Source organism: Seriola dumerili, unplaced genomic scaffold (genome assembly GCF_002260705.1).
Source record: "Seriola dumerili isolate Sdu_G_001 unplaced genomic scaffold, Sdu_1.0 BDQW01000052.1, whole genome shotgun sequence".
In the NCBI taxonomy this organism is placed as follows: domain Eukaryota; kingdom Metazoa; phylum Chordata; class Actinopteri; order Carangiformes; family Carangidae; genus Seriola; species Seriola dumerili.
Window position 1 is genome coordinate 15790935 of NW_019174307.1, and position 18563 is coordinate 15809497.

General features: G+C 39.3%; 1 protein-coding gene across 2 annotated transcripts; it reads right to left on the minus strand.

Annotated features, from left to right (window-relative positions):
- Positions 1-304: 304 nt before the first annotated feature.
- Positions 305-18422, minus strand: kpna3 (karyopherin subunit alpha 3). Of its 2 annotated transcripts, none has more exons than XM_022740540.1 (17): positions 18303-18422; positions 15541-15585; positions 11227-11316; positions 8898-8927; positions 8235-8287; positions 8050-8145; positions 6527-6612; positions 5727-5813; positions 5417-5586; positions 5053-5097; positions 4773-4904; positions 4522-4650; positions 4035-4139; positions 3668-3739; positions 3216-3378; positions 2862-2956; positions 305-2773 (listed from the first exon to the last, which is right to left on the minus strand). In XM_022740540.1, exons 1-17 carry the CDS (start codon positions 18369-18371, stop codon positions 2675-2677), a joined length of 1566 nt encoding a protein of 521 aa, XP_022596261.1. In that variant the 5' UTR covers positions 18372-18422; the 3' UTR covers positions 305-2674. The 2 variants fall into 2 exon arrangements, with proteins under 2 accessions (XP_022596261.1, XP_022596260.1); XM_022740539.1 differs by having other exon boundaries at positions 11221-11316.
- Between the last annotated feature and the right edge of the window lie 141 nt (positions 18423-18563).

Consider the following 18563-nt stretch of genomic DNA (forward strand, 5'->3'; position numbering starts at 1 on the left):
AGATGAGAGGAGATGATATCAAAATCCCCTGACTGAAATATGGCAATATGGTGGGGAGGGAGGGGGGGGTAGTGAGTGGGAGAAATGGTGTGTTACAATGTTCAGTGGGTAAGATTGGAGGGGAGCAGTTACTCTCAACAGCAGAGAGCAGCATTGACCATTCCCATGGCAAACTCCAACAACAGGGAGGCCACATAATATTACTGCAGCCACATCTCCCATTTCAAAATTCTCCAGTCGCTCAAAGAATCTTTTCTATTCAATAAAACCTAGTTTTAGTTGAAATGAAAAACAAAAGGCACAATGATTTTCAACTCATTCTTGTCTTTAATATGCACAAGAGTTGAAAGCATCAATGAGCCACCTTAAAGAGAAGAATTCAATCTAAAATTTATAAAAAGATATAAACAATCAGAGGCCAAAACGCTGTCTGTTGCTTTTCTCCTATTATTTTATTTAAAACAACTTTTCATTAGCAAGTAAAAATCTTGCAACAAACATAAGCTTGTATCCAATTCAGATACAAGGCAACGAAATTGTAAATCTTTAAAGTGGCTCGGTCTAGTCTGCTAGTTCATGACTGTACACCCTCTCTATAGTTTTGTTCAGTAATAAACAGCTAGTCCCAAAAACAAGCCTGGGCTGCTCATAACAACCCCACCCAATATTTAAAACCCCAGTGTGACCCCCCTCCCTCCCCTGCTATGACCCCCTCTCAGTAGTTAGCAGCCATCCAGAGGATCATAAAGTCTTCGAGACCAGGGCTAGGGTCGGGCTCAAGACTTTTGACAACTCGAACCCGAACCAACACACCAACTGGGACATGGGACGGTACATTTTAAACAGCCCGTCACCACTACGAAGAGAAGAAAAACACAGCCTGTTCCAATTTATCAGCATGTCATCACAATACATATGCAAGTCAAAAATAAAAACAATGAAACAACGAAATATTGCTTCAAAAAAAAAAGAAAAAAAAAAAAAGAAAAGAAAAAAAAAAAAAACCTCCCCAGCCATCTTTGACAGTAAGGTTATCGTCCATCCAATGACTGTCAGCTGCAGCAGCTTTGTACAGGCTTTATGTAAATATATTCATATATTCATTAGACGGCAAGGAGAGATACACATCACATTTTTCTACAATTATTCAAATTGAGTGATGACATGTGACCTCTTCATTGAAAGTAGTTAAGTATAGTAAAGTTCAGGACCTGTACTCCTTATACAAGCTTAGTCTTCAGTGAGTATAGGTCCCTTTCTGCAGGCAGACATCAATATGCCTCTCAGACGTGTGCATAAGACTGAAGAGAAGGAAAAAACAAAAACAGACATATGGAAGCTCCACAGACTCAACCAGAGGAAGCTGAAACATGAACCTAAAATATTTGATTGAAGGTTTAAAAGAATTAAAATAAGCTTAAAGTCAGATAAGCAATTTGGGTTGATTTAAGTTTGATTTTTTTTTTGTTTTTTGTTAAACCCCCTTTCTGAGTTTCACATTACAGGGGAGTCCTGAGCAAACAGTTCACTGGATCACAGGCGTGACCAAGCTCATGTTGCACAAATGGATGTCCTGTGGGGGGGGCAGGGGGATAAATGCTACAGCTGACATGTTCCTTTTCTCTTAAGTCTCTGCGCCTTCACCTAAAGTTGCTTCCTCCTGTGACAGGTATTCACATCCGGAAAAAACAAAAATGTTGTCGCTCTGCTGAATCAGAAGCAGGCAATTAGCAGGTCTTACAGTTGTATGAATTGGAAAAAAATATTATGGCATTTTCTTCACATTTTTGATGATTTTCTTAAACAAACATTAAGTTTGATAATTCAACAGAGGTCACATTAAAAAAAGTGACGTCATTGAGTCAGAAGTCCCATCAGTCAGTTTGCCACGGAGTCCTCTTTTTGCCTTAGAGCCCTTTCACCCCTCCACCTGCCCCAGGAGTCTCCTGGGAGGGCAGTGGGGGTCCGTGGTTAATCATGGCTTAGCTCTGGGATTAACTCTTTAAACTGGGTGAGAGGGGGTTATTTGGGTGCCCGGCCATCAGGTATCAGTGTGACTAAGTGTGTTGATGTGTGTACATGAATGTCAGTGTGCGTGCATGAGGGTGAAGTAACACCAGAGGACAATCCAGGGGAGGGAAAGCACAAAAATAAACCACAAACAAACAGCAGTATTTCTTCCCCATAAGTGATATGATGGCTTCTAACAGAAGTATGCACACAAATTCTAGGTGTCAAAAAGAGTGTATATGTGTGTGTGTGTGTCTGGAAATGTGCTTGTGTTTTTGTCTTTGTGAGGACTTGACATTTGGCAATTAAATATTGCCATGAAGGCTTTTTCTTCCTTCTGGTTTTTATTTTTGTGTGATATTTAGAAGCACTGGCAGAGAATACTGACAATCCTCCTGATGCAGGTTGCCAGATGGTGATGGTGCCTGTTGAGTGACCAGGTCTCCTATGAAGGGTTGCCGTGTTCTGTGAAGGATGACCATTTAAAAAGAAAAAACACCCCGCAGTGCAGAGGTGGGTAAATCCTTCAGTGGTGAGTTTCCATGTTGAAGTGATGCTAAGTAAATCCTTCGGTACCAGGTTGCCAGGTTGGAGGAGAGATGGATGAATGTCTGGGGTGATTACAGAGTACCCGTGCAGCTGGTTGAACCAAACATCCTGGCTTTCAGAAATTAAACTCCTTTGTTTGCATGTTGGAAGCTGGATCAAAATTAAAGGTTCCTCCTTGAGTGGTTTCAGGGATCAAGCTGGGATCTTCATCAATCTGAAAAAGACATGCATGATAATTTGATGACTGCGCAAGAAAAACAGATGAAAATCTTAAAGTGTAAAATCACTGGTGATAAACTCACATCATCTCCTGAAAAGTACTGATCGATAATCTCAAAGGCTAGTTTGTAGATATCCTCATTCTCGTGCTGCTGCAGATTTTCTATCTTCTCCAAACCTGTAAAACAAAACAAAAAAAACAAAAAAAAAAACAAAACAATGACAAACGTAACATTTCTCCTCGTCTTTTTAATGACTGAGAAAAACATGCACTTATTCGCCAAATATTGAAAAAATTATATATAAAAAAATCTTACAATGCTAGTCCCTGAAAAAGAAATTGCAACAACTTCCAACAAAAAGCGCAACCGTTTAAAATGATAAGATAATTCAGACAAATAAAGAGATCAGACTGAGGAGTAATGCAAGAAACAGACCTCCACACTCCTCAATGATCTCAGCAATGGTGCTGGCTTCATCTCCTGCCATGATGAGGATATTCTTGAGGCCATCCAGGACTACCTGCACCACCTGGGAGTCCTTCACTGACAGCAGGCTACAGAATGGAGGGATAACATTCTGCTCCACCAGAAACTCCACCTACACAAACCCACACATACACACCACATCCATACTTGATTACAACATAGGTACATGGTTACAAGTGTGGAACATGTCCTTATAATTCACTCACAATGACCTTCATAAATTGAAATTGTGGGGTAAACATTTTCTATCAAAATGATAGAATATTAAATGACTGACTCACATATTAAGCGTGATTTCTGCAGTTTAAATAAAAATATTTATGTTGAATAAAAAATATCAGCAAACGTTTTTAAACACATGCACCACATTTCTACATCAATGGTCCCAAAGCCCAGCTCACCTGGTCTTTCCTCCCACTGATGGTGAGGTTGCTGATGGCCCATGCTGCCTCCTTCTGAGTGCCAAAGTCACCCTGTAGAGAGACAGGCTGTCACTAAGATGTACACATACCGGGTCTTTTTTACAAAAGCACGATGCCAAGGTTCACAGAAAATCTAGGCTACGTTTGCATTAAGTGTGTTTTTCATTTATCAAAAGTTGTGTTATTTCACTGGCTACAAAATGTGGAATGTGTCGATGCAACTGACATAAAATCAATGCCAGCATTGTGCATCGAGTCTGGTACCATCTGTTGAGAAAACTGAATAGAAGGGTATAGGATATAAAGCTTAAAGAATTTCTTTTCTGCTCTTCCACTGTGAACAAACCTTAGCCAGTTGGTGAATGATCATAGGAATCAGGCCAGCATCGATCACAGCTTGGACCTGCTGCTGGTTCCCAGCTGTAATGTTGGACAGGAACCAGACTGCTTCCTGCAAACAGAGCCATCACAAATTCAAAACCAGCACTAAAGCTTCCACACACAAATACTCGTTCAGTGACATTCGTCATTTTTGGGTTTGGCCAAAACTCTGGTGCTGGCTCCAATTCATAAGTCTCTTACACATCGTTCCACATATCGTATCTGGCTGTATCACCTTAACATGGAAATCCATTGAACATGTTTGTAACAATAAAGGCTAAAGTGAAACCTCCATTAAGAATGATTTCAGCAGAAACCTTATTCCTGTTTCCATACTAGGCCATAAAAAAACACCAGACATACAAAATCAAAAATAAATAAATTGTGGCTATGATATTCTATTCAAACCTTATTTTAGACTTACAAGAGGGTCCATAGCAATTAAAAGATACCTTGTTGATCTTTTCTTTAGGGTGTGTGAGCAGGTTGGGGAAATGTGAGAGGACATCACAGTTGAGCACAACCTGTGTCTGCTCGTCTGTCCCTGTTACAATATTTCCCACTGCCCTCAGAGCTGCCGTCTGCAGTTTTTAGGACAAAGAGGAGGAATGAAAATCTTATTAATTCATGGAGGATGAAAATGAAAATGGTCATCTCTCTACAGACGGGAAAAAACTAGTGAATTGGCCCTATAAGTCCTCACCTGAACTTTCACCTCCTGATGGCTGAGGAGAGGCACAAGAAATGGAACAACTCCAGAATCAATGACCATCTGGATCTGCTCGTTGCCTCCGTCCGTCAGATAGGACAGAGCCCACACTGTGTCTACTAGGATCTAAACAGACACAAAACACAAAAAAATGTATGCAGTTAAGATCTATGGCAAGTTGGCAACACAAAAAGAATTTGGGATTTTTCTCTGAAAACTGTGGGAATCAGTAAACAGTAAATGACTGATAATCACTCTTCACTCTTATACTTACATTTATATCGGTGTGATATATTAGCACACAGAGGGCGGGCAAAATCTGTGGGGAAAGAAAAGTAGGTTGTGAGTGGGTTGGATGTAGGCAGAGGAGTAGATGGATCAGATGAAGGCAAAAACAGGGCGCAGTGAAAAGACAAAAGAAAAAAAAAAAAATCACAAATGAATAGCTGTCAAAACCAGACTTCAAATGGTCTTCAAATGGCGCCAGAAGAGCTTTATAGTTACAAACTCCACTGGGTGTTGATGCTGATTTGGCTACTGAAACGCTCTCTGTGACTCAGCCTGCAGTGACAGTCAACTGCAAAGCAACATCCATCTGTCTGGCACATGAAAGCCTGTACACACGCACACCCACCCACCTCCTGCACAGTCTCCATTGGTGGTGGTGGATCCTTGTTGCGGCAGAGGTTAACAATGACCCAGGTAACATTGCGGAGGAAGGTAATGGGGATTGATGGGTTGATGAATGAAAGCAGGGGCTTGACCACACCCAGGGAGATGACATAATCCCTGCACTGTGGACCATCACCTGGGCAAGCAAAGGGCAGAGGTCAACATAACTCTGAAGAGCTGCTTCCACACTATATATATAATAATATATTAATATATATATATATATATACACACACATACACACACATACACACACTTCTATCTGACTTTACTTACCTATAATGTTTCCTAAAGCCCATACAGCCTGTTCACAAACGTTTTGGTGGGGGGAGTGTAGCAGTCGCAGGAAGAGGGGCACTGCATCTGGACACAAACATCAATATATCAAAACATTTGCCCAACGTGACAGATTGTGCAACTTCAGCGATAAGCTCTGTTGCCTGGACACATTCAAAGTCAAATAAAATAAACATAAATCCATGACACTGTCACAGGACGTCCAGTTAATCTAAATAAAATAAAAACATGTAATGACCCAGTTAATTTGTATAAAGTAGCCCAACTGCAAATGCCCATTTAGAGCCACACAACCAATGCACACGCTCAGGTAAATCATCAAATCTTAATGTTTTAAAATGACACATAAACAAATTTTTAAAAAAATAAAAGGTCAAGTTTAACTTAGGCTAGCCTAAATTCTTGAAAGTTAGACCAATTCAAGCTGAACACACAGCTTTTATTCAGAAAGGTTTGATGGAGATTTGTAATTTTTACACAAAAACATATGAAATGTCTAACTGTATTTTATATATACTTGGATTTAAGTAAACATATCCTCTCTCTGTGACAGCCCGGTAATCATATGAATACTGATCATGGTTCCTACTCTCCAGTCATGTTGTTTTTATTAGATAACACACCACTCTTATGTTGAAACAAAGCCATCATCCAAAAAATGGCTGTGCCTCATTGAGTGAAAAAACAAATAAATGCGTTTGCTTGGCAGATTGCAGACAGTACACAAACACAGACTGAAGGGGTAACATCAGGGAAGACAGAATGTGGGGTCAACTTACTGGATTTAACCACAGCCTGAGTCTGTGCTGAAGTCCCAGACGCAATGTTGGTCAGAGCCCAAGCTGCCTCAAACTGAAGAGAGGGGCTGGAGGACAAAGAAAACAAAACCAGGTAAAGAAAGCTTGTTTAGTTTAAAAGTTTCACAGCAGACTGGGACATAACGGGGGAAATGAAATAATAATGATAATGATAAACACTGAATTGCACATTTCCTGATTTTCCAGCTGCCTTTACATCTTTTTCCAAGAGTGATTCATCCCCCAAGCACCTAACACACTTATCCGTTTTTGGGCTGCCAGTACTAGAAGGACTTTTTAGAGCAATGTACCTCAACCCTATTTTAATCAAAAACTTGTTGCTCATGTGGACATAGAGGAGTTTTCTATTATTGGTTTCTATAAAGAGAGATTAATAACCAGTTTCACACTCTCCATGAAATCCTGGTAAAAACAGAGTTTGTGTGGTGGCTAACGCTGGATGGATCAGTGGCCTAGACATGCTGTTCGGCAAACCGGGGCCGTGCTCAAAAGGGAGGACAGTCATAAATTGATTGTAAAAAAAAAAAAAAAGATCACTAAATATTAGACATCAAACAGTGGCAGGTGATCCTCACACCAGCTGCCAGCCAAATACTAGTAAATCATGGCAAAAGGTGGTAAGTCCGTCTACCCCACTAAATATATCATCATACAACCAGCCGTGACCTTGAGTTCCTACTGGTTTCTTAAGTTTTAGGTGGGATGTAAAACAGTAAACAGTGTGTGGTACTCTTTGTGATTAACCTGCCACTGTGGTTGCCTGTGGACAACTTGGTTTTAGTTTCTCCCCTATTGTGAATTCACAGATTTAATTTGAAGACCTCAGAAAATATATTTTTGTTGTTCATGTCAAGTAGTGCTGGTTTTAATTCTGTTCATTTCATTGTAATTATGTACCTCATTATGTCAAGCTGAGCTGGCTTGTCTTTCTGCCATAATGCTAGGGGCAACATGGTAGACAATTATTTTTCTTGATGGATGAACATGGGTTGTACTGCATTTCTGCATTCTGTACAAACTAAAAATGACAAAATTGTCCAACATGGGCTTGTGTACCTTGTTAACGTGATGCCTTATGTTTCAGGTTGTCATAGCAAAATCCTTACAACTTCTTCCTTAAATGTTTTTTTCAACCCCAACTATTCAGTCTGCCCCCTCAGTGAACACAAGGTCCTGGGAATTGGGGAACTCCAAGAGACAGGAATGCTGTTATATTTGGCTTGGCCTGGACTGAGAGGACCAGCCAACTGCCCTGCGTTCCTCCACACACTCTCACGTGTGGACACAGTAGGACATACACACACACACACAGACACACACACACACACACACACAGTCTCTGTTGGGGCAAAGACTTGATGGGGCAGGCATCAGTAATCCATCACAAACTGCACACCAGTCTCCAGTCGTATCAACTCGAACACCCAGCATGAGACATAAGTAAGACTAACGACAAACACAAACTGTTTTGGAAGCAGACTTACTTGTCGTCCCTTTCCAGGCATTTAACTAAAATGGGCAGGATCCCAGACTTTATCAAGTCGTCGATGGGAGGGTTTCTGTCACTTGAGAGCAGTTTTCTAACAAAAAGCAGGGAAAAAGAAATCTCAAGAACTACGTATATAAAAACAGCTGGTGTGTGTATGTGTGTATTCTGTCAGTAACTCACCTGGCTGCTTGTACAGCACTGAGCTGTATCACTGCATTATCGCTGGTAGCATTCTGTAGATGCAAGAAGCAAGAGCGATGGCCATAACAAATGTTAGAACAACATAATAAGCCAACAACTAAGAGGCTACAGCTGTTACATTTGGAAAAGGCCAATGCACAGTACTGTGCAAACATTTTAGGCATTTGTTTAGATTGATGTTTAGGTTCTTAGCTATCAACAGCATCAGGGAGGCATCCGATTGGTCCCAAACTCATTCTGCAGCATGATACACACCAAAAACATACAGCAAGAGTCATAAAGAACTATCTTCAGCAAGAAGAACAATCAGTCCTGCAGCAGATGGTTTCTCTTCTACAGAGCCCTAATCTCAACATCACAGAGTCAGTCTGGGATTACATGAGGAGACAGAAGACAGAGACTAAATCCACAGAAGAACTGTGGCAAATTCTCCAAGATGCTTGGGACAGCCTGCCTGCTGAGCACATTGAAAAATTACGTGAAAGTGCACATAAGGGAACTGGAGCTGTTTAGAAAGACAAAAAGATGACCAAATACTGGTTGATTCAACTTTTTTCAGTTTATTACACTTTGTATGAAGTTACTTAATTTACTTTTGCACAGTACTGCATAAGGGACCGCTTGAATGATGTTAACTCTTACCTGTAAGATGGCATCAAGTGTAACATTTTGCTGCACAAAAAGAAATAAAGAGGAATATTAGTAATTATTTATAATACATTAGCACTGTCATAATTTGAAAAGTGTACTCCATTCAATGTCAGGGCTGTAGTTACTCCTTTTGAACATTATTGTATCAACCAGCAAATAAAAATTGATGACAGAATCTCAGTAGATACAATGTGGAGGATACAATTTTGATGTGAGGTTGACGTAATTATATTTTAAATACCTTTGCAGCATAACAAACTAAACAAGTGTAAGTACCCATACCAAACTGAATTATATAAATACTAAGTTATATAAATATGCTAAAATGGTTTCTGTGCCTATATTGAGCTTGACCACTGCACCTTGGTGTCTGACATGTAAATTATAAATGCAGAATATGCAAAATTCTTGCTGGCTTTTTGGCTTTCAACTGAAACATAAGAAGGAAGTCACTGTGAACTGCACCCTCTCTGTTTTCAGTGTGACAGGGCTCAAAGAAATAAGTACCCACCTCCAGACTAGCTTGTTTCAGTATCAACATAAAGTGATATTTTGTTAAATATTTAATGTTATATTAAAGTTTCTCTAATACTGTACTGGCTCAAAAATTGGAAAACCTCCTCATATTAACAAACAATGAAACAATGATGGCATTAGCTTTCAATCACAGCTCCCATGTGACTTTCACAGTACTTCTGTGCCTAATACACAGAACTAACACAGCAGAGGTAACAGTAATGTTGGATGAAATGGCTTGGACATGTGGTGTAACAAACTTATTCAATCCCGCTTTTGATTAGCACTCTTCATTTCCTTTATCCCTTCTCACTAATGTTTCTGTGAGCCACAAGTTGAGAGTGTAATTTCAGTTTGTAATTAAGATGCACAGATTGGCTTCCTCTGCAGGCAATTCCTCATCATTTACCTACTGCAACAATGTCATCAGAAATCACTGGCTTTGGAGAAAAGAAAATGTCTCTGTCCAAATACACATTACATTTTGTAGAAGAACTAGTAGCATAACAGGATGATTTTTGCAGTCTTAGGAGCAAAGTTCTGGCCTACAAACCACAGACTTTATTAACCATGGTATATTTGTAAATTCTCTAGTTGAGTGAGGGATAATTAAAGGGTTCATGTTATCTGCACTAGTTTGAAGATTTGCCTTAGATTTCTGGCGCAAAGCCAATTCGGATGATATTTCATCTGTGGTACCCAAAGCAAGGAAACATTTATATATATATATATATATATAAAAAATAAAAAAAAAACACTTAATAGCAAATCATCTTCCTAGAAACATTCTCCTGGTTTCTCAGGATAATACACAGTACATGCTATCATCAGTTTTATAATAAATTTTTCAATAGAAAAACAGTGACCCAGGTATGTGGATACTGAAAAACCAGAACATTATTACTGGAAAGACACATTGCTGTTGAGTGTGCAAACATCAAACATTTTTTTATTGCTGTGGGGAGCACAAACAAAATTCCAGTCACCTTCATTGTTTTGGGGTGTTGGTAGAAGTTTCAGCAGCAGATATTACAAAACTGAAATCGGCATTTACCGACAACTAGCAATAAACAAAATAAACTCACCAAACCGGCCATCTAGTAGCTATTAAGGATCCCCAAATATACAAATTGATGTACATGCTAAACAACCTTCCCCAGCAGTTGGGAGTTTACCCAGTTGTCATGGAATTGTAAATGTTCAAATTTCTGTAACCCTGACCCCGACCCAAATCCAAACCCAAACCCTCTGAGCTCTTTACTTTTTAAGCTATCAAATGGAACTACAGGGGGGTCCATAAGTCTGAGGCCACTTTTGCTCAAGTAGTCTCAGACTTTTGGACCCTGCTATACTTCTTAGAAATTTGACCATTTACAATTTCATGACAATTGGGAAAACTCCATCTGGTGAAGATCATGTGTGACTGAAAGCTCCAAAACAGCCACTAAATTAACTTTGGTCATCTGCTCTTCCCAAGATCAAGAATGAACCTTCAATCGCAACTAAGGAGAAAATATTTTTGGGTGAACTGGCCCTTTTAATTTTGAAATAACAAATCATAACATGAAAACTTACATTTAATTTGCACTGTAAATGCTTCCATATAGGAGGAAATCCCAGTAACAGAGCTTTCCTCAAAGATACATTTTATTCCTACTTAACGTTCTGTTTCTAGTGTGTATCACACACAGTGCACATTAAGTACACTGCCCACTTGATTTTAACACTTCTGACCTGTTATCCAGACAGTCCGGTCTCACTACATCTCTCTCGCTCAAGCACATACCCAGACACCCACACTTACTCCTTTGAAGTCTGAGTCGACATCAGAGTCCTCCAGACTCTCCTCCAGGGGGACATTTCTCTTCTTCAGTAGATGTTCGTCTCGTTTGTTCTGACAAGAGGGAAAAAAAGACAGAAAACCAATGAGGGGAGATGAACGTGTTCATTAATGCATTCATGAATTCTTAAAGTAACAGGTTTACCTTGAAAACTATTTTTCTCTTTTCCAAACTTGAACTTTCTAGAGCCCATAAGTTTGAAATCCCATTCTAAGTTGGTAAGTCTGAGAAATCTGTCTGCAGGCTAATCCACAAAGCAAACACACATTCATCTTTGAAGGACACTGAACCTTAACACACTGTGCAACCAACCAACCCCCCCCCCCCCGCATTCAAGATGGAAAAACAGAGACAGACATGTACATGGAGACAGGCAGGAGGACCCACACCTCCCATCAATTTACAGGGTATGTGAGTCAGTGGTAGGAGGAGATTCCCTTGCCCTACATTCCTGTGCATCATACTGATGTGCGTCACTGATGACTAATCAGCTAGTGCAGTGCTTCTTGCTGCTCTGATCCAGCTAAATGGAATGTGCTAGACTTGAGACCACCTCAGCACTCCACAACAGTGACGCTCTATATTTTAATACTCCTGGCTGTGACGGTGCTCTCCAAATGACTGTTGATGGCTGTGCTGCTCTAGATGCTTGTTTACCAGCATTCTCAGGCTTACTCTGAAAGCACAGTGCTTAAGTGTGCTTGAGTTTTACATATTAGTATTACCAATACCATTCAGGTGGCCCTATACAAAGCCATGTTTCTACATGTGAATCCGTCACCTAAATGTTCATTTTAATAAGTATGGTGTTTAGATGCTGTGATTTTCTTCATGGAGTCAATTCTATGCCATGCTGAGCTGTGAAAACTAAACTGTACTGAGCAATCGCTTGGCAATGACTCATTTCAATTTCTACCATTTTGTTTGACACCCAGTTCCCAGAACCAGAGGGCACCTTCATCTCCCATTACCTACATACGCCTTTCCTATTCCAGGAAAGGAAGAAGGAACAACTCTAATATCACATGATAAGATTCATGTGGGAATATTTTATCAATAAGGATGGACCCTACCAAAATGATCATTAAATGTGTTGTGGATATACATTTAGATAGATACTAGATACTTTAGATACTATTATTCAGTAGATACAACCCCTGTGGTTGAGCCATAGTGACTGTGTTAGCACTTTATTTCTCAAAGTCATCAGGTATAATCTACACAAAGAAAATCTACAAAAAATGTGACAATCAAGATTGGTCTTCCTGTTGTCAGATAATTACATTTAAACAGACACAAAGAACTATGAACCCAGCCAAGATGTGAGCAATCTATGCATCTGTTACAAACCCAAATCAGCCTGCAACTGTGTGTGAAAATGAAAACAACTTCAGACCCATCAGCAAGTTTAAAAGCTGCATGACAGAACTTATTTCTTAGTAAAAAAAACAGCAAATAGACAAAGCAACAGTTAAAATTCAACTCCTGTTACACTGTATTCAAACCTTCAAGAGCCAATGATCTCAGTACTTGAACTCTGCAACTGGAATCCAGGTGCTGAGTCTGATTTTAACAAGCAGCTTCTTGAAGATCTGCTTCAAGTTTAACTTTACTGTACTGTATCTACAATTTTTATGCATACCTTTTCTAGTGAGTTTTTACTCATAGTTCTCACCAGAAAATGCATTACTGTCGGAAAGAAATATCCTACCATGCAGTGTCCACAAAGGCTGTCTCCTAGTGAGTGTCAATGAAGCAGCTATGAAGTGTAAAATTGAAGTCTAGCCTTAGTTTCTTCTGACTCTGGACAGAGTTGGCATACACAAATCAAGATTATACTCGCCAAATTATATTGATATAACAGAGTGAGGTTTAGTTTTAAATATATCATCATTATATCATCAAACATCCCCTGCTATAACAGGTTACAGCTCAGCGACTGCAAATGATCTGACAGATGTATACTTGTAAAGGTGAAAGAACAACCACAAACAGATTAAGAGGCATCTGTAGGATGTATAACATGGTTCTATCAGAGTACCATCAAGAGAAAATGACACCAACTTAACCTCCAGGGATTCATCACAAGATAAAAAACCTCCTGTGGACCTCACATATAGAAAAACCAGGTCACAGTTGGTTGTGGAACTCTGATGGGTTTTTACTTAAGTAATTTACAAAGTGTTACTGGATGATGCGGCAAAAGTCATATCATAGTAATGGAGAGAACTGTGTGGAGAAAAATGTGATTCAAAGTGTAAAACATCATCTGTGAAACGTGACGGCGGCATGTATGGCTGACAGTGGAACCAGCTCGCTAATGAAGTCACGGCTGATGGCAGCAACATGAATGCATACTGTTCAGATCACAGTGAATGCTTCAAATCTCTTTGGACTATGCCATCCTAAAGCTGCAGCATGATCCTCAACATCTATCCAAGGCAACCTACTGAACTAACAGGAAATTCAACTGAGAATGGGTTTTACTAAGTGAAGATTAGAATCAAGGCAAATATCCCCTGAAACAAGCAATAAATGAAAACGCTTTCATCCTGTGATGTATATATGTCAATTGGTGACTGCAAACAGTATGCACTCAAAACCGAATATCATAGAAATTCCAACACCGTTCAGCTGATGCACATGATAACATCCTCAAAAAACAGCTGAAAGTTGCAATTATATATATATATATATATAAATAAATAGTTTCATTTATTAGTGCATGGTGCAGGGTAAAGGGGAAAACATGTTATATGCACAAAGTGCATATTGTAAAACAAAAAAAAATCAAAAACAGACAATAATGCTCTGTCAAAATAATGGAGATTCATCTCTCTTTTCAATACTATCACCATGTTGGAACAGTGGGAGTGCAGCAAATCAACAACACACAATAGTCCAGTGTAAAATCACAATCACATTACAATTTTTAGGAAAAAGCTGAAGCTAATTTAGTCCTTTTTGGGTCTGAAAATCTATGGAGATCTATGTGGAATTGCAAGGAAGCGTATAAACCATTGGGTAGAAACAGCATAAGATTTGTTTGTTCTGTAACAAATGTAAGAATAGTGCCTATGAATTTATTCAGGCTACAATATAACAAATTTAATTTGCTGTAGCTAATTAAGTTTAATTATTTCAGTAAACCAAAGGACAAAATTAAACTTGACTGTTATTGTTGCCTCTGCAAGCCAATGTCTGTTCTATTAATGCTCAGCCAAAAATGATTTCCTCAGGAAAGAAACATCCTTCAGTATCAACTGGATATTCTACTTGAAACAATAATAAGTCAAGTGTGGCTGTGACATGTTTTGCTGTTAAATAAGACCAAACAGAGTCTGTTAACAAACATCACATCATTTATAAGCAGGTCTTTTGTAGTTAGATAGCTGTCAAGTGTAAATGACAACTGGCAGGTAGTGAACACTCATCTCTGGATCTCCCATTGCGACCCAATTAAGAAGTTTAGCAAAAAAAGGCTTCACTCTCACCATTACATATCAACAACAGAAATCCATAAATGATCAATATATCCATGTCAGGTTGGTTCATGGTCTGTCTGAACTAGTTTATAGAACTAGTTAGTAAGACTAAATGTTCGACATTCGGACAGTCTCTCCAGGAAATCAATCATAGCGTTGCACTTGGTTGTTCACATGACCAGTGCCACTAATAGTTGTGTAACAAATGAAAAAGGAGAGCAAAAGAGAGAAGTTCAACCCTTGGCTCCTTTCTCACCTCTCAGCTTATCAATCATAGTGTGAAGTGGGTGTGAATGTTGGATTGTTGGTATTTGGTGCTGTAATTAATAACTATGGGAGGAGTGGTGTTCCTCTGAGCAGTATTGACAAAATGGAAACCAAAAATACATGACTTGCAACAGTTCTCATGAAAAAAGCTTTATCAGTTTCAAAGACAAGTGTAATAGTGGGTGGTGAATGAGGCTTTGTGAAAATTTCAGCCTATTCACTAGAGGTTTGAGCAAGGTTTTTGATTTTAATGATGAATTAAATGTCTTCCTGTAATGGAATGGGCAGCTACTGCTTCCAGATGTAATGAACTTAAATGCTCAACTCTGCACCTTTTAGCAAACTTTTTTGCATACAGACTGTATAGTTACCTCCCAGTGGTTCTCAACATAAAATGGCTCAGTCTGCATTTTCAATATACTCAGTATGTTAAACTCCACTTGTCTGGAATCTGTGGCAGGTTTATAATACTCTGACTGGGGCTTGGTTTATGTGTGTGTAGACAGATGGTGCATCTTTTCTCACCTTTCTCAACTCAACTGTCACTTCATTTCGATGTCTTCTCATAGTCTGTAACAAAGAAACAAAAAGAAAGACAGTAAATGAGAAAACTGCTGTTTTTTGACATTTTTGAGAAATTCAACCATTTACAGCTGTGGATAAATATACATTGAGCCTTTTAAATGCATAACAAAATGACCCAATGGGCAAATCACAAAAACCAACATGATCAAAAAAGGTTATCAAGTTGTATGTTTTCCATTCAATTTCCATCTCATTAATAAACAACTTAATTTCATCCATTTAATCTTATAACCATTTGAAATGACATAACTTTAACAGCATTACTCAAGTACGTGACTTTTTTCAATTTATGCATAAATCTGTGACTGAATCATAAAAGAAAAAAACCATCACCAACAGATTATGTAAAACATCTAGGCATCTATAAAACAACTTAAAAAGTGAGGGAAGACACTTTAACTAATTGCTGTATTTGAGTGTCTGTTGAGTTTCCAGTTCATCCTGAACAGTTTGAGATGGTCTAACATCTTGTGACTGTTTGAAGAGGTTCATGTTGCCTTCCTAAATAGCCTCTTACGCAATCTGGGACAGTCATAACTCAGGAGGCTGTAGAGCAGATTGGTGTCTCCCACCCAATGCATAATAACAACAATGCCACTATACTGCCCCAAACAAAAAATGTCCCTTTACAGCCAGCAGAACATTAAAATACCATTGTCCTGCCTGACAGTCAAGAGAAATTAATGCAGGCCAATACACTTATATTGGCTTAATTTGCCTAAGTCTGTTGGTTGATATACCCAAAATATGGACCTAAATACAAAGTTAGAATAAATATATGCTTACAATTACAAAACTGCTGGAGATCATAGAGGCACCACAGTAGATACAACCTACAGAAAATTAAATAATATCTGCATGTTCGCAAGGCAAGAAAGATGTGATATTTTGGGATTAACACTTGACAATGACAACCATAACTACATTTTATATGATATACAGGAAAACAAAGGAGGCTCTTAGTATGATCTGGAGCATGTGAGACTTTACTGCTTTGCAATTCAAAGCTGTTTCTAATGATGACAGAAATGACGAGCAATCTGTTATGCCTGACCTAAATAAATAAAACCCAAACTGGCATTTTTTTCCTGTTTTAGTCTGAGTCATCCCTTTAGGAAAACTCAAATTCATACAGAGGCTCTTAAGAGGACCCATGTCAGACATCTATGCCTGAAATAGCATCAGGAATGTACTTAGCAAAGTCTGCCTGTTATAGTAGCCATGTGCTTGTCACACTGACTGAATTTCAAAACAACCACCTATGGGTCATCGATCTGAGCTTTGAGGCAGTTGATGGTGAAACTCCAATCAGCACCCTCATGGATTTTGAGGGGCCATTTTCAGACATACCTTTGTTTGAGGATTATCTCAGGATTACCAATAGATCAGAACAACCCAGCACAAGCATGTCTCTTTGCTGGTTAACTATTAGGCTAAGAGTGGCATATCAATTAATTACATCTATAAAATATACAGACTAAACAAGTCTAGATATTTGTTATTTCCTGTGACGTCTTCCTTTGGTCCAACACTTTTAGCTTCCCTTACCTTGGCTTGTCTGAACACAGCCTTTGCCAAATGGTTTGGTCTTCATGTCAATGAGCATTACAGACAAATGCTGTCACTGAATTTTAAAATTACACTTGTTAATTGGATGATGCTGCAGTGCCCAGCGTTTCAGGCTGTAGCTTTACCAGTAAGACACAAAGTACACCGGTGGTGTTTTCTAGAACATGTGACATGTCTGTAAGGCACCTACAATTATCTTTCATATTTCGTTATTATAGTAATGTGTGTTTGAAAAAATGAGTAAGCATAACCATAATGAAATTTGAGAGCTAGCCTTACAACGCTAGGCAAAGTTATATTTAAAAGAAACGCAAGCTAATTGTAATCAAGTCTAACATTACCATTTCTCACTGAAGAATTCTAACCAAACTGTAACTTCGTGACATTCATCGGTTTTAGTAAGCAATATATTTGCTGTTTTTTAACATCAAAATGGACCGCAAAACTCAGGTCATGGCACCATTACCGTTCAGCTAACAGTTTAGTGACTTAGCTAGCAGCTCAGTTTAGCTAGCTCACCTGGTATTACATGCTAGCTGTTTGCTTGACAACGTTAGCAAGCTAACAAGGAGGGGCAGTGTTTGGTTAAGGTTGATGTGGACTAACCGTGTGACGTTAATTCAACATAATCCGACGTTTTACTAATAATGACAAAAATATGTAACGTTTCCTAGTTAGCATTAGTGTGACTTAAGGTCAGTTGGATGTACAACATAGCAAATGTCAAGATTAGGGTGCCGGCCAGGCCCAGCCTCGCTAGCGACCGGTGTCCATCCAAGTAGCTAGTTAACGTTAGCTGGCAGTGACAGCTACATCGCTATCCATTAATTCTCCCATTTCCTACGGTCCAACTATGATATTGCTTACTATTAACCAACATCCACTTGTGTTAATGCGACAACTATCATCACAATCGATCTATTAGGGGGGGATTTACCGACAACCGGATATAGGCAAATAAGCACTTCTGATGGTGAACTCCTAACGATAGCTTATGTTAGCTAGCTAGCTAGCTAGCTGGCAGGCAGCTGCAGCCGGGGCCAGGCTCCCCAACGAGGCCCAAAGACTGTCGCTTTCTACGTAAAACTAATTCGATTCGTGGTATTTACATGCGCATTTCAATGTCAGCTCACCTCGACATCACGTCCCTTATTTTTAAAACTCTTGATGCGGTGGTTTTCCAAGCCGGCGTTTTCTGCCATGGCTGTAAGGGGTTTAGCTGTTACTCCGGCTTTCTGGATCTCCTCAGTGAAAGACGAGGCACGGCAGCTCCTATGCTGATGCTGGATCCGGAGAAGGGGAGGAGGGGGAGGACGACGTAACAAATCGCAGAGTGAGGGGAGGAGTTAACGCATAACTCCTTCACGGGCTGTCCTGGTTTCCACGGCTTCCTC